Below are 23,760 nucleotides of genomic sequence, written 5' to 3'. Positions count from 1 at the left end.
ATTAGTAACAGTGTTACAGTTGTTTATATTACAACCCTCAGTGTAAACTGCATGGTTGTTGACTAAGTATGCGTTGCAGTTGCATTCGTGTGTTAACAGAGGCTGAACATAAAATGACTAGTTGACACGCAGATCGCGTGATGTAAAAGCGGGTGCGACGACATGTTGTACAGGAGGTTAAAGACATTGCCATCACAGCACACCCTCAGTATTGTAGTCCAGGGGAAAATTGGAGAATGTTATCCTCGGGTGATTTTACAGATCGGCTCTAAAATCCGGAAACCTCACGGAATAGTCGTTGGGGTCGGCAATTTAGCAGCTGAGCCACATCAGAGTGATCAAAGAGCCGCATGCGGCTCCGGAGCCGCGAATTGCCGACCCTTGTTATATGGTCTGGTTGGCGATGTCATCATTGTTCTCTAGGAGAATAACTATTTTCATTGGGCTACTGGCCGGTGACATCAATCTTCTCGCAGGCTTCGAATGAGTTTTAGTATAGATGAGATCTCGTTTACCACTTACCTGGTCGATGTACACCGGACTCTCCTTTGTTTTTTGAGTTGCCTTCACCTTCTTTACTGGCCGTAATGGCCACTCGCACCTGCTTAGCTCATAACACTCAATGCTAGCGTCAGATGATACTGTTATGTTCTGCTGCACAATCCTACCTTCTTGATGCTGACAATAGTCCTGTTCTTAACAGTTCTTTGGTGAATATGTCAACGCAATGCACCTTATTTCTTATTATTTAAGTCAGTATACTTGATTCTGCAGAGGAATTATTGCTGCGGTATAAAAGAGTGCAATTATTCTGATGCCGTCTTGGCCGGACCTCCTCAAATATGAGGCAGATGTTTGTTAGATTCAAATATCATTGAATCATTTTGCCACTAGTGCAAAATAACAGGGAAAAACAACAAAAATGTATTCAAAAATAAACATAAATGTTGTGTCAAGAATCATTAGAACAAAGTGCATGGTTTGTAATTTCGCTAATCTTTTTATAAAAACTGGGCCAGTTTGTGACATGGGCAATAGGGCGACCGCCCAGGGGACAATCTATGTGAGGGCGTGTGCACACACAAAAAAAGATCACATCCAAAACTTGCCAGTTTGCTATACGACTGCCACTCATTTCCTTTAGTGGCCCTATTTATTTTGAGAAGGTGGCACATTTGCTCTAAGGTAAGGGTGGCAATTTGCAGGCCTGTCATTTTAATTTCATCCTTTTTCATAATCCGCCTCTGGTGCAGGTCATTAACACCTCCGCCCATCCGGCACATTTCAGCTTCGGTTTTATACAGAACTCGAGGCGGAAAAAGGGGGACCCTCTGAGGCGGAAAATCGGAGGACCAAAACAGACCCCCGATTTTCCGCCACATGTTGAAAAAAACTATGACTGAGCTGCTAAAAGGACAAGCAAAATGGTGGTTTGGTGTTTCGAATAAAACTGTTACTGATATGTTGGCAAGGGGTGAGGGGCGAAGACTCATAGACCAACATGTAATTAATTGGGTTGTGTAAAAATGGCAAGAACAAAAAAAAGTCTATGCAGTCATTTATGTGACTCACAAGACTCCGGTTGATTGTCTGGTGGATAAGTGAAGCTTATTAAAACGTACTTGAGATCCTCATTGTCACAGGAGCCTGTCTGTGGACTTGCTATAATCAGCATTAATCATACAGTTGCACAACAGATTTCGTATGATGATGTAATTAATCATTTTGCATCAAAAAAGGCTAGAAAAGTCAAGTAATAGATTACACTCCCATGTTTCATGTTAATGCCAGTCGTAAACGGGGTGAAAAATCTGCTACAGTCTGAGCAACCATGACATGAACACGCGGTAGAAAATGGATGGAATGTATTCATATGCTATTGAAGATCAGAAATATTTTTTTTTTAAATCAGCAACTTGGATTTTTTTTCCCAAAATAAGACTTGTAATATATTCAGCTAGACACCAGCTATGTGTCATGTGTTTTTAGGACAATATAATGTATATTCATAAAGCTATCGAAAATTAGAAACTACAAATACCATGAGTTGATTTAAAGTGGACCCTGACTTAAACAAGTTGAAAAACTTATTTGGGTGTTACCATTTAGTGGTCAATTGTATTATATGGAACATGTACTGTACTGTGCAATCTACTAATACATTTCTCAATCATCCATCCATCCATCCATTTTAAACCACTTATTCCCTTTGGGGTCGCGGGGGGCGCTGGAGCCTATCTCAGCTACAATCAGGCGGAAGGCGGGGTACACCCTGGACAAGTCGCCACCTCATCACAGGGCCAACACAGATAGACAGCCAACATTCACACACTAGAGACCATTTAGTGTTGCCAATCAACCTATCCCCAGGTTTTGATTGATTGATTAAAACTTTTATTAGTAGATTGCACAGTACAGTACATATTCCCTACAATTGACCACTAAATGGTAACACCCGAATAAGTTTTTCAACTTGTTTAAGTCGGGGTCCACGTTAATCAATTCATGGTAAATGAGGTGCATGTCTTTGGAAGTAGGAGGAAGCCCGAGCACCCGGAGGGAACCCACGCGGTCACAGGGAGAACATGTAAACTCCACACAGAAAGATCCCGAGCGCAGGAGCGAACCCAGGACCTTCATATTGTGAGGCAGAGGCACTAACCCCTGTTTCACCGTGCTGCCCAAGTCTCAATCAATCAATCAATCAATCAAAATAATTCATAAAAATCAGCAAAAAAAATTTTTACAAAATAAAACTTGTAGTCGAACCAACAAGATACTTATGTTTTATGTGTTTTTGAGACTATATTATGTATAATCATTAAGTTATTGAATATTATTTATCATTATTTATATGTTTAAAATATATACAAAACATGATCCGTCCAAAATGATAAATGTGGTATTATTAACATGAGACCATATATCTGATTTATTTTTGGTACTGTGAAGTTATAATTTATTTAACATTTATGGGGTTGCACACACGTACAAGCACACATATATTTCAGTGACAAATCATTATCTACCTCTACAGCGGTTAGAAAGAGGCATTGTTTGTGTTTTAAAGATTTTTTGCTACTGAGTTATTGATCCAAAAACTTTGAATGTGCCAAGATCTTTCTAACTTTAATGGTGACAAGGTGAATTTGTTTTCACTAAAGTGCACATAAATCATGTACATACTCTGAAGTTATTCATTTTACTGAAGCTCGAGATAGTAAAGCAACAAATGTACCATGAAAAAGTTATGAAAATAAAAAAATGGACAGAGTAAAAAAAGAAGAGCCACAATGAAACTGTTAAAGAAAACTAACAAACCAGCTTGAGATGATTAAGAACATTTACATTCGACACAAAACTGACAAAGATTCTCCTCCAGCTCCAACAAACTGTCGGTTTTGAAAGATATTATAAGAGCAAAGCCGAATGAAAACTCCTTCCTGTCATTGACGTCTCAGCAGTTTGGAAAAGAAACCAGAACCTTTGTGGGTGTTGTCCTGATCTTCTCTGTCGGTCGCTAAACCCAGCTCCCCCTCCAATTGTTCCAGCTCGGCCTGGTCCAGCAGCTCAAAGTCTTCCATTTCGCTGTCAGACTCGTCGGCCAGTTCCAGTGCCCTGGTGGATTCTGGTAGTCTGGACTGCTCTGGACAGTTCTGGTCTGAGCTCGCCGGGAAGCAAACCGCCTCTATTCTTTCCTGGATGGCGGCCGTGATGGCGGTGGCTATGACATCGCCCGCCATATGATGGACCAGGTCCAGAGCTGTATAGGTGGGCGTGTCCTCCGCAGGGCAAGCTCTATGCTTGGTTCTGATTGGCTGAGGAAGGCTGAAGTCGTCATCTTCGTCGCCATTGGTCGTCGCCCCGTTGTCAAGAGAGGGAAAGTCTGGGAGACCGCCAGTGAACACGTCTTCTCGGTTGAGGTCTGTGTGGTTAGTGCATCACAACAATGTCAAATAGGCTCCTCCCACTGCTATTTGATGATGTCTCGTACCTTCAGAGTTCTCCGTTTGGGGCGTATGTTCCTCTGACAGGTTGAAGGTGCTGTTGTCCGTCCACGTCACCTCAGAAATAGACGTGTCCGACACAGACATCTCCTTACAGGCCGTAGAGTCCAACTATGGAAAGCCATATAAAAAATAAAAACACCCGTCTATTAATAAACTTGTCTGGACATTAAAAACATCTATCCATCCATTTTCTACTGCTTTTCCCGTTCGGAGTCGCGGGGGGATGCTGGAGCCTATCTCAGCTGCATTCGGGCTGTAGGCGGAGTACACCCTGGACAAGTCGCCACCTCATCGCAGGGCCAACACAGATGGACAGACAACATTCAGACTCATGTTCATTCATTAGGGCCAATTTAGTGTTGCCAATCAACCTATCCACTAGACCAGTGGTTCTCAAATGGGGGTACACGTACCCCTGGGGGTACTTGAAGGTATGCGAAGGGGTACGTGAGATTTTTTTTTAAATATTCTAAAAATATTCTGTTCCTCCCGCAGAGTCGTTCCAAACACCACAGTGACTTTGTGTCAGCTTCACTTATAGGTTAGCATTCTACATCCGGTATGGGCTTTCAAAATAAACCTAACTTCCTGAAGAATGCTAACAGTCTTACAGTGGTTCTCAAATGGGGGTACACGTACCCCTGGGGGTACTTGAAGGTATGCCAAGGGGTACGTGAGATTTTTTTTTTAATATTCTAAAAATAGCAACAATTCAAAAATCCTTTATAAATATATTTATTGAATAATACTTCAACAAAATATGAATGTAAGTTCATAAACTGTGAAAAGAAATGCAGTGTTGACAGCTAGATTTTTTTGTGGACATGTTCCATAAATATTGATGTTAAAGATTTCTTTTTTTGTGAAGAAATGTTTAGAATTAAGTTCATGGATCCAGATGGATCTCTATTACAATCCCCAAAGAGGGCACTTTAAGTTGATGATTACTTCTATGTGTAGAAATCTTTATTTATAATTGAATCACTTGTTTATTTTTCAACAAGTTTTTAGTTATTTTTATATATTTTTTTCCAAATAGTTCAAGAAAGACCACTACAAATGAGCAATATTTTGCACTGTTATACAAATTAATAAATCAGAAACTGATGACATAGTACTGTATTTTACTTCTTTATCTCTTTTTTTCAACCAAAAATGCTTTGCTCTGATTAGGGGGTACTTGAATTAAAAACATTTTCACAGGGGGTACATCACTGAAAAAAGGTTGAGAACCACTGGTCTAGAAATTGTGGAAATGTTTTGAATCTTTTCACTCCCGTCAGGAAATACTAGTCCAACAAGAATTAAGAAGTAAAATCAAACTTAACTATAGAGACAACTCAATAGAACTTATACTGACCACTCAAGGTTGACAACATAAGTAGCCAGTATACACAGTTAAACAGCCCTTTTGAACTTGCGGCCATCTTGATTTTTCAGCTGGTAAAAACATGTGTGGTTGGATAATAGGAATAGCAATGTTGTTGTGGAGAGTTAGGACTTTAAGATGTTTACATTCCCATTAAAGAGCAAGGTGAGAACACCAAAAAACAAACAACTTTGTTTTATTGTCTTCTGTCAGATCTTTACATATTCCGTTTTTTGGTTTTTGGTAGCAGTCTGAAAGGTCAATATCTGTCTGGTATCTGAAATAAACGAAGAAGTAAGGATGTGTTGGTTAAGTTTATCATCTACCTAAATGAGTTAGCATATCAGCTGGCACATAAGCAACAAACGATTTGCAGTCTTGTTGCTGTCTATATTCAATGACAGCTAATGCAAACTATCCAAATCGCTATTATTAGCTAATGTGCGTACACGTGTTACGTATGTACGTCCAAGAAGACAGCGGGATATATCGCTTAAAGCAGGGGTGTCGAACACGGTTACACTGAGGGCCACATCGCAGTCATGGCTGCCCTAAGGGGCCACGTGTAACTGTATATAATTTATGAATATAAATGTATAAGCATTTACCTCATGATATTATAAAATTCATTGCTATGTATTTGATTATTGTATTTGTATCACATACACTGTAAAAATAACCAAAAAGGATTTTTCAGTAAAAAAAAAAAAAATGGCAGCTTCATTGTAAAATTTACACTATTTTTTAAAGCATATTGGTGTAAATGGAAAAACAGTACCAGAGTTGTGTTTTTTTTACTGTAAAATCCTGGCAACTGAGCTACCAGTTTTTTTTTAACTGTAAAATCTATTGTTATTTTTACAGTGTACAATTGGATGAATAACTTGCTTTAATATAACTCAAGCAGATATTTATTTTGTTTTAAATTTGAAAAAGTTTGAAAGTAATGATAGTATCATATTTGTTGCATTAATAGATAATAAAGTTTAAAATATACTCAATAGCATGCAATACATGTATTTCTGTCTATCACAATAAAAAGATTATATCTAGTAAATGATAAAATGCTTTATTGACTCATTATTTCAGGGCTTTCGTGGGCCGCTTTAAATGACGTGGTGGGCCAAATGAAGCCCTCGGGCCTTGAGTTTGACACCTGTGGCTTAAACTAAGTTAACGCCCTTTAGGCATCTGTGTAACTGTTGCAAACAGCCCCTTTAATATGTAGGGTCAAATGGTACTGGCTTAAATAAATACATACTTAAATAATTAAACATCCATTTAATTTTTTAGTCATGTAATTAGTTGTAATATTTAAATATTTATTTAATAATTTATTTATTGATTGTACTGTTTCCTTATATAATTATTTCCTTATTTATTTAATATATATTTTTAATCTATTTAATCAATTCATGATTTATTTGATAATTTAATGTAATATAGATGTGAATAGGAACAATTCCTAATGTACATCATTATTACTTGTTGGTGGGAATAAATCTGAAATATTTATTTATTTATGTATTTTTTTTTTTTTTTTGTGTCCTGTCCAGATTCTGAGGCAAATCATATAGTTGATGTAGATGCCCATATCGGCTGTTCAGATTTACTTCACAAAAGAGAAGTGTAGAATACTTCTCTTGTTGCCTTATTTGTATTTGACTTTATTAAATGTATTTATATTATCATTTGGTGCAGCTGGGCCGGAGTAGGAGGGGATAGAAAGAGAAAAAAAGGAAGACAGAGGGGGAAATTGTGGGGACAAGAGAGGGATTAGACAGAGAGACAAAAACAATCTGAAATATTAACTATAATTGGATGTTTAAATTTTTCCTCACTTTTGTGGCGTACCAATAAAATACACAAATACTAAATAAGAACAGAATGTATACAAAAAGTATAAATTAATTAAAACTAGAAGAAACACTAACACATAATAAAATTGTGCATACAAAATTAAACTACTCAACCTGGTGTCATATATTTCACGTACTTTACAAAAAAGTGAATCCAAATGCTGTAAGGTTTCTTTTGACCCATTTTTGAATGAGTTCTCATCATTCACTTTAAAAAGCCATTCGAAATATTTGATTTGTTCGCAAACGTCACATCTCTAGTGTCTGGCTGTGAGTTGTGGCCAACAACAGCTCTTGTGTTTTAATGACTGTCAAACAATTAAAATATTTAATCACGATTAATCGCACTTTGTTTATAGTTAACTCAAAATTAATCACGATTAATTGCAGATAAATATAATGTATTGTCTTTAGTGAGTGTACCCTAGACAGATAATGTTCATGTCATTAGCACCCTTGTGTGCAGTTTTTCTTTTCTGCTTTAATTACAACCCAAATCCAAAATTAAAGTCAAGTTAGGACTGGAAGTGTTTTTTTTTCAATTGAGATGACAAGCCCACCTTGGGAAACATGGTCGAAAGGTCCGCCTCGATGGATTCTCTCTCGGCGATAGCCTGCATCAGTTTTCTCTCTGACCACAACAGAAGCGCATGAGTCTACAGCCCAGATGATGCAAAGTACATTATTTGAATGATTTAATGCCGAATCAGCACCGTGATTTTCTTTGATTTTCCACAGGTAGGCCCCAATGCCAAAGTCCAGTTTCTGCAGAACCGGCTTCAGCCACAAGGAAACCTCATGAGATGAGAGCAGAGGCCACAGGAAGACGGACAGCACTACGCCGGACAGGACAGACAAGTCTTAAAAAAAGTGACAACGTGCTTATGAGGAGCTTTGACGAGACAAACGCTCACCAAGAAGATAGGAGACCACCATCCCAGGAATGTAGCGTCCTACGACAGCAAAGAAGGTGCAAAAGCTGCAAACCAGCAAACAGAACTGCAGGACAAAGAAGGCGTGTGCTTAAAAGAACCAACATTTACCAACACTGTCCTCCTGACTGGGTCCGCTTCTGCCTCACCTTGCCAGGGTTCTGCTGCTTGAACGCTGACATCTCCTGCAGGAAGAGGCGGAGCGAGCTGTCCTGACCCGTGTCCATCATCTCCCAGCTGCAAGAGGGAATTTAAAAGTTACTGTCGGCCGTCTTAAAAATGACACATTGACGTGTTTGTGCTACGTGGAATTGAAGAGTCAAAACAGACGAGACAGTGTCGATGAGGCAGTGCTGGCGTGCCAGACCCCCCCCCCCCGCCCCCCCACACCCCCTCGCCCCTGTTTGACCATTAATAACCCCCACATTTTTGCACATGTGCATCTTCACCCCCTCCCTTTCCAAAGGAGGCTGTTTCCTGGGAAACGTGAGCGAGACCCCACTTAGTTCCATGAACGACTCCTAAAAGAACATGCTGAGTCACCTGTTGACATTGGACATGGCTCTTGAGTCAGCAAGATTCTAGGTACATCATCCATCCATTTTCTACCGCTTGTCCCTTTTGGGATCGCGGAGGGTGCCGGAGTCTATTCTAGGTACACTAGGACACTATATTAAATATACAAACGACATAGGTAAGTTGGGTTAAACTATGTTACGGGTTTGGTGCAAATCTGGATAAAGGTGCTAACGGGACTTTTAATCTTCCATGAAGCAGCCCCAAAATGAACGCTACAGACAACTTCTTTTAGCGCAACAAGCTATCATAGCATACCCGTGCCCACAAATCGTGTTTGTTTACCTAGCATTCCTTCAATACAACAGTAAGACATCATTGTTCTAAAAATAGACAATGTGAGCAATGGAAAGGGGGAATGTTTAAGATAAGACAGGATAACAAGTTTGGTGGTCTGAACCAGTAGGACACAGCAAAGCTCTAATGTTGGACTTTGACGACAGTAGAACAACCAAGTGAAAGACCCCAGAGCGCACAAACAAATAATTGTCACCTGTACAGGAAGCACAAAGACTAGCAAACAAATCCTCCGAGACCCGATGAGGGTTTCGAACGCCATCAAGTACCTGAGTCCACGTTCCTCGGGAGACATGTCCGCAGCTTCGGCAGCCAAAGAACGAACCAGTTAAACAAAAGAAGTGTCGGTCTGAGAGTGACAATGCGCAGGTTCGAGCCCAGCTAGTGTTGAAGTGAAGGCAACTTGTGTTTATGCAGTGAAGCCAGGCCCGCTTATTTCAAGCCCCCGGCGCTAAAAATAACACGGTCACACTACTTTGTGACAGGCAGCCGCCAGCAGGACAGTGTCATGACGTGGTAAAAGAAGGTAGGGGTGGGGGCAAAGTAGAACCCCCCCACCCCTTCAGACTAACATGTGGTTTTTTATCACCGCAAATAGGAAACAACGTCAATATTCATAACGCTTCAGTCACGCCTGCACTGTTGATTGACAGCTCTGACTCATCTGTTGAGATGGTAAATAACTGACATGTGACGCGTGTTTGATTTCTATCAGCTGACCTGCGTCCAGTCAGAGGGCCCGCGACGGAGCACACCCCCTCCCATGCCTGCCAGCGATTGGTACAACTGTCGCTGCGTTGATGCTGCATGTTCAGGAAACAGCTGAGTCTCGCACACACACACGCACGCACACACACACACTGACCGTTCAGATTTCACAACTATTGAGACATTTGAAGTTTGTTGTGGGAACATGTCGTCGTCTTTGCGCCAACACCCACATGATGTTTTTACACTTGTACAATACACACACACACACACACACATTGCACACACACACACATTGGCAGGATTTGATTGACAGCTTTGTCTCCCCACTGCATGTAACCCAGGTTCATAAACACAAGGTGACGATGACCACAATAAAGAGTAAAATTATGAAAGTAGAGATATAAAGCACGGGGAATGATGTAGTGCAGTAGGACAATGACACAAATGACATTTGGGTCTTTGTCCCACAATCCTTTGCCTGAGCGGCAGCAGCAACAGGTGATAATAATAGCAACACAACAGCAGACAAATGTCGCGTACACCAGGGGTGATGAACTCAATCGCAGAGGGGGCAAAAAATTCCGACCTCGGGCAGAACAAGATTAATTGACACTGTTTACCCCACCCTCCCCACCCAATCACGCGATTAAAAAAAACATTTATGTGTACTGGATTTAAATATACACGTGTCATGTAGTTGCTTTTTCTGCCTCGGAAAAAATGTGCATGATTGCCGGTGAATGTATTTTCATGTGGATGGACCTTTTTTTTTTGTATTTCACTCGTGTCAATTGACTTTTTTTTTTTTCAAACACTGCTGTGGAGGAATTGTGCATTTCTGATAATAACCACATTTGTTTGTTCTTTCTTGAAGAGTTCTATTTTCTGTCAGTCTAATACAGTGGTTCTCAAATGGGGGTACGCGTACCCCTGGGGGTACTTGAAGGTATGCCAAGGGGTACGTGAAATTTTTTTTAAATATTCTAAAAAAAGCAAAAATTCAAAAATCCTTTATAAATATATTTATTGAATAATTCTTCAACAAAACATGAATGCAAGTTTATAAAATGTGAAAAGAAATGCAAAAATACAATATTCAGTGTTGACAGCTAGATTTTTTTTGTGGACATGTTCCATAAATATTGATGTTAAAGATTAATTTTTTCGTGAAGAAATGTTTAGAATGAAGTTCATGAATCCAGATGGATCTCTATTACAATCCCCAAAGAGGGCAGTTTAAGTTGATGATTACTTCTATGTGTAGAAATATTTATTTAAAATTGAATCACTTGTTTATTTTCCAACAAGTTTTTAATTATTTGTATATCTTTTTTTTCCAAATAGCTCAAGAAAGACCACTAGAAATGAGCAATATTTTGCACCGTTATACAATTTAATAAATCAGAAACTGATGACATAGTGCTGTATTTTACTTCTTTATCTTTTTTTTTCAACCAAAAATGCTTTGCTCTGATTAGGTGGTACTTGAATTAAAAAAATGTTCACAGGGGGTACATCACTGAAAAAAAGGTTGCGAACCACTGGTCTAAGAGTCCCTTAATGCATCATGATTGGTGAATGCGAAGGAAATGTGGATCTTGTTTTGGCTCGAATTAATCAAATTATTGTTGCTCGACCATCATCCTTTTTACAATACTATATCCGCAAACAGAGACAGCAGAGTTTTGTAACCTAGGCCGAGATGTCGGTAGACAAGGCCAATTTCTGTGAGTCTTTATTAGAACCGGTACACCGTACAACCCTAATACAGACAGCTGTGTGCCTTTCCAAATCTGGTCTAATCAACTGAATTTACCACGTGTGGACTCCAATTCAGCTGCAGGAACATTTCAAGGATGATCAGTTGAAACAAGATGCCCCTGAACACACTTTTGAGCTTCATGGCAAAGTTTGTGAATACTTATGTACATGTGATTTCTTAGTTGTGTTGTTTTTTATACATTTGCAAATAATCAAAAACATTTTCAAATTGAAATCATGGGGTATTGTGTGTAGAATTTTGAGGACCAAAATGAATATACTAATTTTTTGAATAGGGCTGTAACATAACACAATGTGGGAAAAGTAAAAGGCTGTGAATACTTTCCAGATGCACTATTTTTAAAACTATCGTGCCTTCTTTCAAACTTGCCCCAAACGAGCCATTTGGAATCCGATACTTTAGTGACATATTCTGCCTTAGTTACATCAGCAGATATCTCCATATATGGTAGAGATTTACCTGAAGAGCTTTGCGTGAGTCCGCCATTTTCATCCAATTGTAGTCAAAAAGTTGTAACCGCTAAGTTCCTTATTTTGCTCTATCCTCTTGTAGTGGGTCAGACTGGCTAGTACATACACATGCATGCCAAAATCCACAGTTGCTATTTCTGATGAAAAAGTAGAGTATAGTTCTGACTAGGGTTTTACGGTATACCGGTAGCCCTGTGATGAGGTGGCGACTTGTCCAGGGTGTACACCGCCTTCCGCCCGATTGTAGCTGAGATAGGCTCCAGCACCGCCCGCGACCCTGAATGGGATAAACGGTAGAAAATGGATGGATGGATGGTATACCGGTATTAGTATAGCACCGCGATACTGAAGAATCATATTCTGTACTACACCTCCTCTAAAAAGTACCGGTCCCCTGCCTCGTTTAAGTTTACTCCAGAGCGTGCTCATTCAAAACTTCCCGCTGCCGGCATGTCTACATACAACAACCTAAATTTGGCTACTGCTCATGGTCTACACTTCTGTGGCATGCTGGGTAATGGAGTTCTTTTGTTGCCTATCTTATAACATCGCTATATATCTGCCTTAGGCCAGCTAGAAGGCCTTACTGACAACAACTCGTGATCTGATTGGCTATCCCAACTGTCTATCACTGTATGTCTCCGTTCACTTACAGCGCATGGACGCCAGCATTGCTGAATCTGAAGGCGTTTGGCAGATTTGGTACAGCATGGCAAAATAAGCTAGCTGAATTCTGATTGGATAAAAAACTCTATAAACTAAAAAGAACAGTGCTAGAAGGAGCATAATATGACATGAAGAGAATATGAATACTTTTAGATATTTAGGGAAAGTAAATTACAAACTACTTTGATCTTTAATTATGATCATGATTTCTGGTTATATTAGGCCAGCAAAGAAGGCCTTGCCGGCCCACCACTGTTCAAACATTACAAATATAGAATAAACAAAACAATTATCAAAATGAAACCATAGCCAAATCAAGGTAACCCAACTACAAACTTAACTTATGTAAACATGGTAGATTTAAACATTAAATAAAATAGAACACACAACAAATGTAGAAACACACATTTTACAATGGAGTTCATGGTGCACATTGCATTGTCAACCAATTGCTAGCACTGCACAGGACTCTACCTACAAAGAGGATGGTCATGTTGACTTAAGGCTTTGCATTGTACCTTTTCGTTATTTCATGAGTTGAGTGCATAATTTACAATGAAAAAAGGTATTGCTGGTCGAGACTACATCCGTCTGTCGCCATGTGCTGCCAGCTACAACTGGAGCATCTGATTGCTTGCACCTGCGCTGATTAGAGTAGCGGCAGCCAATCCAGAGGGTTCTTAAAGTCAGCGGATATGTTATCCTTAAACAGTATCATGTGTGGTTTACACTTGAATTGCTATTGCGACATCGGTGGATGTTTATTTCAATAAAAAATTGCTGCTAATTTTTATATTTAGCAAACTAATCTTGAACTAAACCTCTTTGTTGGCCTGATACGGCCCAAGGGCCGTACGTTAGACACCAGTGGTCTAGAACAGTCGTTCTCAACTTTTTTCAGTGATGTACCCCCTGTGAAATTTTTTTTAATTCAAGTACCCCCTAATCAGAGCAAAGCATTTTTGGTTGAAAAAAAGAGATAAAGAAGTAAAATACAACACTATGTCATCAGTTTCTGATTTATTAAATTGTATAACAGTGCAAAATATTGCTCATTTGTAGTGGTCTTTCTTGAACTGTTTGGAAAAAAAGATATAAAAATAACTAAAAACTTAAAAATTGAAAAAATAAAAAAGTGATTCAATTGTAAATAAAGATTTCTACACATAGATGTAATCATCAACTTAAAGTGCCCTCTTTGGGGATTGTAATAGAGATCCATCTGGATTCATGAACTTAATTCTAAACATTTCTTCACAAAAAAATTAATCTTTAACATCAATATTTATGGAACATGTCCACAAAAAATCTAGCTGTCAACACTAAATATTGCATTGTTGCATTTCTTTTCACAGTTTATGAACTTACATTCATATTTTGTTGAAGTATTATTCAATAAATATATTTATAAAGGATTTTTGAATTGTTGCTATTTTTAGAATAGTTTTTGAAAATCTCACGTACCCCTTGGCATACCTTCAAGTACCACCAGGGGTACGCGTACCCCCATTTGAGAACCACTGGTCTAGAATGTGATAATTGGATCTAAAACATTTTCATGGGAACATTTGCTTTGGTTTTTGTACAATTTGGTTTATGGCTGACATTTTGGAACAGATTGTTTAACATAAACCGAGGTACCATTATTGATGAGTTCAAGACAACACGACATCAGCTACTTTACATCCACTGTGAGCAACATTCTGATCATTATGTATCAATGATTATGAACCAAAAACAACACATCAAAAGGACCGTCCTGTCACACAACAGTTCAGCATCAACATGCTAGTGACATTCTACAGGACTTATCCCATCACCGGCTCATAAATACACAACCAGACTGGCGCCCCCAAAATCTCCATGATCTGTACTGGATCCCAACAAGCTTACACATACACACACATACACATTTTTTCCATCTGCTCATGAAGGTTCTGGTCTACTAATTAACTAACAGTCTCAGCATGACTGGCGTGATACGTGATGTTGATGGATCACAGGGTTCATTCAGAGGATAGAGATGTTGCACTCAGACAGGGGCGGGGTTACTGGCCAGATCAGAAAATGTTCCTCACGACTCAACGCTTGTATTTACAGAAATGGGCCTGTCTTTTTCTTTTAATTGCTTGGGCCCCATGAAGACAACACCTTCATATAAGCTCCGCCTTCCTCAGATAGGTGGGGTATGTAGTGAGAGTTAAGCATCTCTTACCTGGCTGACATGCTGCTCCACAGGTGAGCTGCCGTGAAGAAGGTTAGAATAAGTGGACTTGCTAAAGCATTAATAATTAATGACTTAGATTTGTGATTCTCAAACTGTGGTACGCGTACCATTACTCCAAAGAAGTCGGTAGATATGTACTGTGAATGGAGTATCATTGTTGATAATGTGAGTGCAGTGTGTGTATTGTTATATAAAACCTCTGCCTTGTTTTTAATGAATACTTAGAGGCCTACTGAAACCCACTACTACCGACCACGCAGTCTGATAGTTTATATATCAATTATAAAATCTTAACATTGCAACACATTTAGTTTACTAAATTGCAATTTTAAATTTCGCGCGGAAGTATCATGCTAAAACGTTGCGGTATGATGACGCGTGCGCGTGACGTCACGCATTGTAGAGGACATTTTGGTCCAGCACCGTTCACAGCTATAAGTCGTCTCTTTTCATCGCATAATTCCACAGTATTATGGATATCTGTGTTGCTGAATCTTTTGCAATTTGTTCAATTAATAATGGATACGTCAAAGAAGAAAGATGTAGGTGGGAAGCGGTGTATTGCGGCCGCCTTTAGCAACACAAACACAGCCAGTGTTTCCTTGTTTACATTCCCAAAAGATGACAGTGAAGCTTTACTATGGAACAGAGCGGTCAAGCAAACATGGTTCCCTACCACATGTCAACCGGCAGGTATCGGTGAGAAAATGGTGGTAATAAGTCGGCTCTTACCTTAGACATGAGCGGAGAACTTGCGTCGTTCCACCTGCACTTGTCAAAGAGGCATTTGCGGATACTCTTGCCTCCTCCCACCGGCCGCACCCGACCGTCTGATGCTTCCAACGTGGAGGAAGCAATCGGCTGCCTTCGTCTCGTCGAGAAACGTGGCTTCTCTCGGAGACACTGGCGGTCACCACACCCGTGGCCACACCCCTCCGACCTTCAGGTTGTACAGGTACGACCTTTTAATCTCACTAGTAACACAATACGCAGACAAGGGATTTTCCAGAATTATCCTAGTAAATTTGTCTAATAACATCTGAATCGCTCTGCCGTCTATAGTTTTTTTTTTTTCGTAGTCCTTCATTCTGACTTTCCTCATCCACGAATCGTTCATCCTCGCTCAAATTAATGGGGAAATCGCCGCTTTCTCGGTCCGAATCGCTCTCGCTGCTGGTGGCCATGATTGTAAACAATGTGAGGTTGTGAGGAGCTCCACAACCCGTGACGCCACGCGCACATCGTCTGCTACTTCCGGTACAAAAAAGGCTTTTTTATTAGCGACCAAAAGTTGCTAACTTTATCGTCGATGTTCTCTACTAAATTCTTTCGGCAAAAATATGGCAATATCGCAAAATGATCAAGTATGAAACATAGAACGGACCTACTATCCCCGTTTAAATAAGAAAATGTCATTTCAGTAGGCCTTTAGGCTTACTATGATACTGTATATTAATGTTGGTAGTTATGGTGGCGCTTGGCGAGCAAAGTGTTTTCTGAGGTGGTACTAAGTGAAAAAAGTTTGAGAACCACTGACTGAGATCGAACAATTTTGGACTTTAGGCAAGGGCAGCCGTTTACCTTTGCATGTGTGGCGGACAACAATATCCATGACGGTCGCCATGGCGACCGCCAGAGCCAGAAGGAGAGCGACAAGGGCGTAGGCACGCAACGAGCTGCAGGCCACCAACCTAAAAGTTTTCATAACGTCATCTAACAGTACTGTACTGCAGCATCATCAAGCAGAAAAAAAAAAATATATATATAACAAATAATGTGTATTGCAGCAGCATCACACAACTAAAAACTCCAAACATATAAAAAATAATGTGTATTGCAGCATCATCACGTGACTGAATCGTCTAAAAATATGATAAAAATAATGTATCAGGCATGATGGAGGTGGGCGGTGCCCTCAATGTATCAAAAAGTATAGCAACGCCCCTGATGTGAATTGTAAAACAATGATAAATACAACAAATGACACATATTTCTACAGATGAACAAAAATGCCACAGAAAGTGAACGCATGATAATACAGAAGATGAAAAAGTATTGTTATTACAGAGTTTAAATAGAGGATTTGTTGTTAAGGCTGCGTCATTACTGACCACAAAGCTGTGATGGCTGCAGCAAACAAGGTAGAAGTCCTGCATGGTCTCTGCCTCCAGTCCACCAGGCCGCACAGGAGAACCCCAGGCCGGCGTGGACGCACCCCTTCCCCGCAGGGAGTCCGGCTCGGAGCCCCGCCGGCAGAGTTCCCTGCTTCCTTGTTTCCCAGCATCACAAGCCCACTTCTCGTCTAGTTGAGTCTCCGCCGGGCAGCGCCGCTCCTGCCCTGCTGCCGGTGATGGTCGTTCGCCAACGATCCTCCACTAAGATTCAATTCTTTCAAGTGGTTAAACTATTGGAAGCAGTGAGCCCACCACGTACCCCTCTCCCCGCCTTTCAATCTGTTAAAGTCGTACGCGATTGGTTAAAATGTGTCTACTCAGTGGAGAGTGGACTTTTAGCTCTTTGAAAATCTTACCTGAGAGTCGAATCTTGAGGAACTGTTCCTCTCGCAGAGTCGTTTCAAACACCACAGTGACTTTGTGTCAGCTTCACCTTTAGCTTAGCATTCTAAATCCGGTATGGGTTTTCAAAATAAACCTAACTTCCTGAAGAATGCTTACCATGTTGAACTCTAACTTATAATAATAATAATAATTCACCCCTGTACAATATCCTGCCCTAATACCCTATTGTGCAATACTACCCTTCGAGTGCAATACGTTCGACACTGATTGTTATTACTTCGGTACTCTTGTCTTGTTCTGTATATTGTACAGCATTTTTTATTTCTACAGTGTTTTATATATTGTATAGGATTGCTTGTTATTTTTATTGGTTAGTTAGTTCAATTGTGTTATTTATTTTACCCCATATTTGTTCCCACAACCGCCCCTTAAGTTGGAGTCTTTATTCTCGTTATATGCAAATATAATGACAATAAGGTCTATTCTATTCTATTCTTTTCTATTCTTACAGTCTTGTAAAACAGTGGTGCTCAAATGGGGGTACGCGTACCCCTGGGGGTACTTGAAGGTATGCCAAGGGGTACGTGAGATTTTTAAAAAATATTCTAAAAATAGCAACAATTCAAAAATACTTTATAAATATATTTATTGAATAATACTTCAGAGGGGTTAGTGCGTCTGCCTCACAATACAAAGTTCCTGCAGTCCTGGGTTCAAATCCAGGCTCGGGATCTTTCTGTGTGGAGTTTGCATGTTCTCCCCGTGAATGCGTGGGTTCCCTCCGGGTACTCCGGCTTCCTCCCACTTCCAAAGACATGCACCTGGGGATAGGTTGATTGGCAACACTAAATTAGCCCTAGTGTGTGAATGTGAGTGTGAAAGTTGTCTGTCTATCTGTGTTGGCCCTGCGATGAGGTAGCGACTTGTCCAGGGTGTACCCTGCCTTCCGCCCGATTGTAGCTTAGATAGGCGCCAGCGCCCCCCGCGACCCCAAAAGGGAATAAGCGGTAGAAAATGGATGGATGGATAACTTCAACAAAATATAAATGTAAGTTCATGAACTGTGAAAAGAAATGCAACAATGCAATATTCAGTGTTGACAGGTGGATTTTTTTGTGGACATGTTCCATAAATATTGATGTTAAAGATTTCTTTTTTTGTGAAGAAATGTTTAGAATTAAGTTCATGAATCCAAATGGATCTCTATTACAATCCCCAAAGTGGGCACTTTAAGTTGATGATTACTTCTATGTGTAGAAATCTCTATTTATAATTGAATCACTTTTTTACTTTTCAATTTTTTAAGTTTTTAGTTATTTTTATATCTTTTTTTCCAAATAGTTCAAGAAAGACCACTACAAATGAGAAACATTTTGCACTGTTATACAATTTAATAAATCAGAAACTGATGACATAGTGCTGTATTTTACTTCTTTATCTCTTTTTTTCAACCAAAAATGCTTTGCTCTGATTAGGGGGTACTTGAATTAAAAAAAATGTTCACAGGGGGCACATCACTGAAAAAAGGTTGAGAACCACTGTTGTAAAACATTATCAACGCTGCACACATTTTTTGTCGTTTCAATTTTGACTTGAAACAAAAGTTAAAGGGGCTGTTTTCAACCTTTACGCGGATACCTAAATGACGCTTATTTTCCTAAGTTTTACAAGCATTATATCCAGCCTGTACAGCTTTTAGCACACAATAACATAAATATAGATGTGCGTGAAACATACATTTGCTTTCATGATAGTGATTTGGCTTGCCAATGTTAGCCATCATTGCATGTACAAAACCCAAAACCAGTGAAGTTGGCACATCGTGTAATTCGTAAATAAAACCAGAATACGATTTGCAAATTATTTTCAACTTAAATTCAATTGAATACACTGCAAAAGCAATATATTTAATGTTCAAACTGAGAAACTATTTTTTTTTTGCAAATAACCATTAACTTAGAATTTATGTGGTCCTCTCCAAAGTTTCTCATAGTCATCATGGTCGACGTCCCACTGGGGAGAGTTTTTCCTTGCCCTTATGTGGGGCCTACCGAGGATGTCGTTGTGGTTTGTGCAGCCCTTTGAGGCACTTGTGATTCGGGGCTATATAAATAAACATTGATTGATTGATTGATTGATAATGGCAGCAACACATTGCAAAAAAGTTGGCACAGGGGCATTTTTTACCACTGTGTTACATGGCCTTTCCTTTTAACAACATTCAGTAAACATTCAGGAACTGAGGAGACCAATTTTTGAAATTGGAATTGAAATTTGGAATTCTTTCCCATTCTTGGTCTCTGTTGTTGTGTTTTACGCTTCATATTGCGCCACACATTTTCAAAGGGAGACAGGTCTGGACTACAAGCAGGCCAGTCGAGTACCCACACTCTTTTACTATGAAGCCATGCTGTTGTAACATGTGGCTTGGCATTGTCTTGCTGAAATAAGCAGGGGCGTCCATGATAACGTTGCGTGGATGGCAAGATATGTTGCTCCAAAACCTGTATGTACCTTTCAGCATTAATGGGGCCTTCACAGATGTGTAAGTTACCCATGCCTTGGGCACTGATACACCACCATACCATCACAGATGCTGGCTTTTGAACTTTGCGCCTATAAAAATCCGGATGGCTCTTTTCCTCTGACCTCCACAGTTTCCAAAAACAATTTGAAATGTGGACTCGTCAGACCACAGAACACTTTTCCAGTTTGAATCAGTCCATCTTAGATGAGCTCGGGCTCAGCGAAGCCGGCAGCGTTTCTGTGTGTTGTTGATAAATGGCTTTCGCTTTGCATAGTAGAGTTTTAACTTGCACTTACAGATGTAGCGACCAACTGTAGTTACTGACAGTGGTTTTCTGAAGTGTTCCTGAGCCCATGTGGTGATATCCTTTACATAATGATATCGCATTTTGATTCAGTACCGCCAAAGGGATCGAAGGTCCGTAATATCATCGCTTACGTGCAGTAATTTCTCCAGATTTTCTGAACCTTTTGATGATATTAGTGTAAAAGTCTTCTGTGTTCTGACGAGTCCACATTTCAAATTGCTTTTGGACACTGTGGACGTCGTGTCCTCCAGAACAAAGAGGAAAAGAACCATCCGGATTGTTATAGGCGCAAAGTTTATAAGCCAGCATCTGTGATGGTACGGAGGTGTATTAGTGCCCAAGGCATGGGTAACTTACACATCTGTGAAGGCACCATTAATGCTGAATGGTACATACATGTTTTGGAGAAACTTATTTCAGCATGACAATGCCAAGCCACATGTTACAACAGCGTGGCTTCATAGTAAGAGTGCGGGTACTAGACTGGCCTGTCTGTAGTCCAGACCTGTCTCCCATTGAAAATGTGGGGCGCAATATGAAGCCTAAAATGCCACAACAGAGACCCCGGACTGTTGAACAACTTAAGCTATACATCAAGCAAGAATAGGAAATAATTCCACCTGAAAAGCTTCAAAAATAGGTGTCCTCAGTTCCCAAATGTTTACTGAGTGTTGTTCAAAGGAAAGGCCATGTAACACAGTGGTAAAAATGTCCCTGTGCCAACTTTTTTGCAATGTGTTGCTGTCATTAAATTCTAACTTAATGATTATTGGTAAAATATATTGGTAAAAAAATAAAATACGTTTTTTTCAGTTTGAACATTAAATATCTTGTCTTTGCAGTCTATTCAATTGAATATAGGTTGAAAAATATTGGAAAATCCTTGTATTCTGTTTTTATTTACGAATTACACAAAGCACCAACTTCACTGGTTTGGGGTTTTGTAGATGGAACCAGTCACAAATCTTGACTTAAAAGTGCTCAAACAATGTAAGGTGCATGTTGATTTGAAATGTTTTCGCTTGTAAGTGTTTTGTCAGTGAGTGAACATGTGAGAGATAGTTTCACATAGAGATAGTGTGTCAGTCACTAATTGGACTGAATTTCACTGAGCAAGAAAAGATCTGGCTCGAAAATTCCAGCACTTGTTTGCACAGGCTGGCCTTTGTTGTCCTTGTTGCTGTGTTAATAGCTATCTCTCGGCCTCACACACTCGCATGCAGCCTCCCCCTTGAAAGGTCTTCAGTGCCAAACAAGATCAGACCCTCCACCTTCTCAGGAACCTGACGAGATCCTACGGGGATAGAGACCTATCCTCCTGGTATTTCACAGCACCGGAGCCTGCAGGACTGCAGCACCATGATCCTGAAAGCTCCACAACAGTCAGGAATCGTCTCCATGAATGGAAAGGGGGCCTCTGGGTCCCCCCTGGCTGAGCCTGGACCATAGCTAGTAGGGAATCTCCTGCTGATCTTCAGTCAAGATAGACATTGAGATGTTTGAGGTAAAGACCTGCGCTCAGGATGTTGGCAGCCATGTGGAAGAGCTGGAGTGCAAGATTTGCTACTGTGCTTATAATCTGGGGTGTCGCAGGCCAAAGGTGTTGGAATGCTGCCACTGCCTGTGTGCCAAATGTCTCGCCAAAATCCACGACTTGGGAGAGTCGCCCCCGAGTAGCGTGGTGTGCCCCTTCTGCCGCTACTCCACCAGCCTGTTGGGAGAGGTGGTGAGCAGCCTGCCGGACGACCGCAGCCTGGTGGCAATGTTGACTTTGCAAAGCAGAAACCGAAGGAACCTTCAGTACCGCCAGGAGAACACCACAGAACTGCTGCTCGACCCCAGAAACCTGGGCGACCCCTCTACTTACTCTTCCATCCGAGGCTCTCCTAACTTTGTGGTCATCACCATCATGGACACTCCGCCGCGTCCCTCCCTGAGCCAGGACACCCTGCACCGGCAGGGCGGACCCCACGCTCCAAACCGTTTGTCCAGCCAGGACTCCATGGCGTCCATCACACAGAGGTGGACCTGGTGGAACTGCATCGCCCTCCTGTGCCAGACCTCGGCCCGGGTGCTGGTGTGGATGCTGGGCCTGCTCTTCTTCAGCTCGCTGCCCATGGGGGTCTACCTGCTTATCATGCAGCAGACCACTGTGGGGGTGCTGCTGGTCGGCCTGATCCCCACCAGCCTGGTTGTTGTCATGTTCTACGGCTTCTGCCAGTGCTTCTGCCGGGAGGTCTGGAAATGCATGCCGCCATAGTGGGACCAATGGGGGTTACATGTAGCGTACTGCTTGGAAGTATTTTTGAGCCATTATGACAACTGTACTTCTTCTTTAGGAATCCCATGTTAGAAGTCATTAGTCATCACTAACAAGAGAACATGCATGTGATGTTTATCTTAACATATGTTTAGCACAGGAGTAGGCAACGCGCAGCTTTTGAGCCACAAGCGGCTCTTTGGCGCCGCCCTAGTGGCTCTCTGGAGCTTTTTCAAAAACGTATGAAAATGGAAAAAGATGAAGAAAAAAATTTTTTTTTTGTTTTAATATGGTTTCTGTAGGAGGACAAACACGACACAAACTTTCCTAACTGTTAGAAATCCCACTGTTGACATTAAACATGCTTCTCTAATGAGTGTTTGGCACGCACCATTTTGTCCTCATTTCGGAAGTCCTTGAACGCACCGTGGTTTGTTTGCATGTGATTGATTGATTGAAACTTTTATTAGTAGATTGCACAGTACAGTACATATTTCGTACAATTGACCACTAAATGGTAACACCCAAATAACTTTTTCATCTTGTTTAAGTCGGAGTCCACGTTAATCAATTCATCGTACAACTTTACTTGATGCTGCCACAGAAAGACGTGTTTTATGCCACTCCTTCTTCGTCTCTTTATGTCCGTTTAACGTCTTATGCTGTGCGTGAATGCACAAAGGTGAGCTTTGTTGATGTCATTGACATGTGTGGAGTGCTAATCAGACATAGACTGCATCAGACTGCAAGCTAATCGATGCTAACATGCTATTTGTGCTAGCTGTATGTACATAATGCATCATTATGCCTCGTATTTCAGGTATATTTGAGCTCATTTTATTTGTAGTTTTTGTTTCCTTTAACCTGAACACACACATACCTTGGGCCATTTAAGCCAGTCATTTCCAGGAGTTATCACACCCTCTGAAAAGCCTCCATTTTAGTAATTTTTTACAATGTTGTAAACATTTGTAGAATGTTTGTAGAGTGGCTGTGCAAGTAATCTGAGGTGACTGGTTCAATCCCCACCTTCTACCATCCACGTCACGTCCGTTGTGTCCTTGGGCAAGACACTTCAGCCTTGCTCCTGATGGGTCCTGGTGAGCGCCTTGCATGGCAGCTCCCGACGTCAGTGTGTGACTGTGTGTGTGAATGGGCAAATGTGGAAATACTGTCAAAGCGCTTTGGGCTCCTTAAAAAGGGGTAGAAAAGCGATATACAAGTACAACCCATTTACCATATTTGGT

The 23,760-nt window shown here is 40.6% G+C and overlaps 2 protein-coding genes across 3 annotated transcripts; one reads left to right on the top strand and one right to left on the bottom strand.

The window, feature by feature from the left end:
- Positions 1–3,102: 3,102 nt before the first annotated feature.
- retreg1 (reticulophagy regulator 1) lies at positions 3,103–17,513 on the bottom strand. Of its 2 annotated transcripts, XM_061920721.1 has the most exons (10): positions 17,431–17,513; positions 17,012–17,353; positions 16,482–16,591; positions 14,889–14,916; positions 8,320–8,407; positions 8,153–8,237; positions 7,952–8,074; positions 7,799–7,869; positions 3,995–4,118; positions 3,103–3,925 (listed from the first exon to the last, which is right to left on the bottom strand). In XM_061920721.1, exons 2-10 carry the CDS (start codon positions 17,182–17,184, stop codon positions 3,447–3,449), a joined length of 1,281 nt encoding a protein of 426 aa, XP_061776705.1. In that variant the 5' UTR covers positions 17,185–17,353; positions 17,431–17,513; the 3' UTR covers positions 3,103–3,446. The 2 variants fall into 2 exon arrangements, with proteins under 2 accessions (XP_061776705.1, XP_061776706.1); XM_061920722.1 differs by lacking the exons at positions 14,889–14,916; positions 16,482–16,591 and having other exon boundaries at positions 17,431–17,509.
- A 3,710-nt stretch (positions 17,514–21,223) lies between these two features.
- Positions 21,224–22,886, top strand: rnf182 (ring finger protein 182). Its single transcript, XM_061921134.1, has one exon. It carries the CDS (start codon positions 21,749–21,751, stop codon positions 22,511–22,513), a length of 765 nt encoding a protein of 254 aa, XP_061777118.1. The 5' UTR covers positions 21,224–21,748; the 3' UTR covers positions 22,514–22,886.
- The last annotated feature ends 874 nt before the right edge of the window (positions 22,887–23,760 follow it).

The sequence above is a fragment of the Nerophis ophidion genome, linkage group LG14 (assembly GCF_033978795.1).
Source record: "Nerophis ophidion isolate RoL-2023_Sa linkage group LG14, RoL_Noph_v1.0, whole genome shotgun sequence".
Classification (NCBI taxonomy): Eukaryota; Metazoa; Chordata; class Actinopteri; order Syngnathiformes; family Syngnathidae; genus Nerophis; species Nerophis ophidion.
Note: the sequence above shows the minus strand (reverse complement) of the source record. Positions and strands in the feature narration are given on the sequence as shown.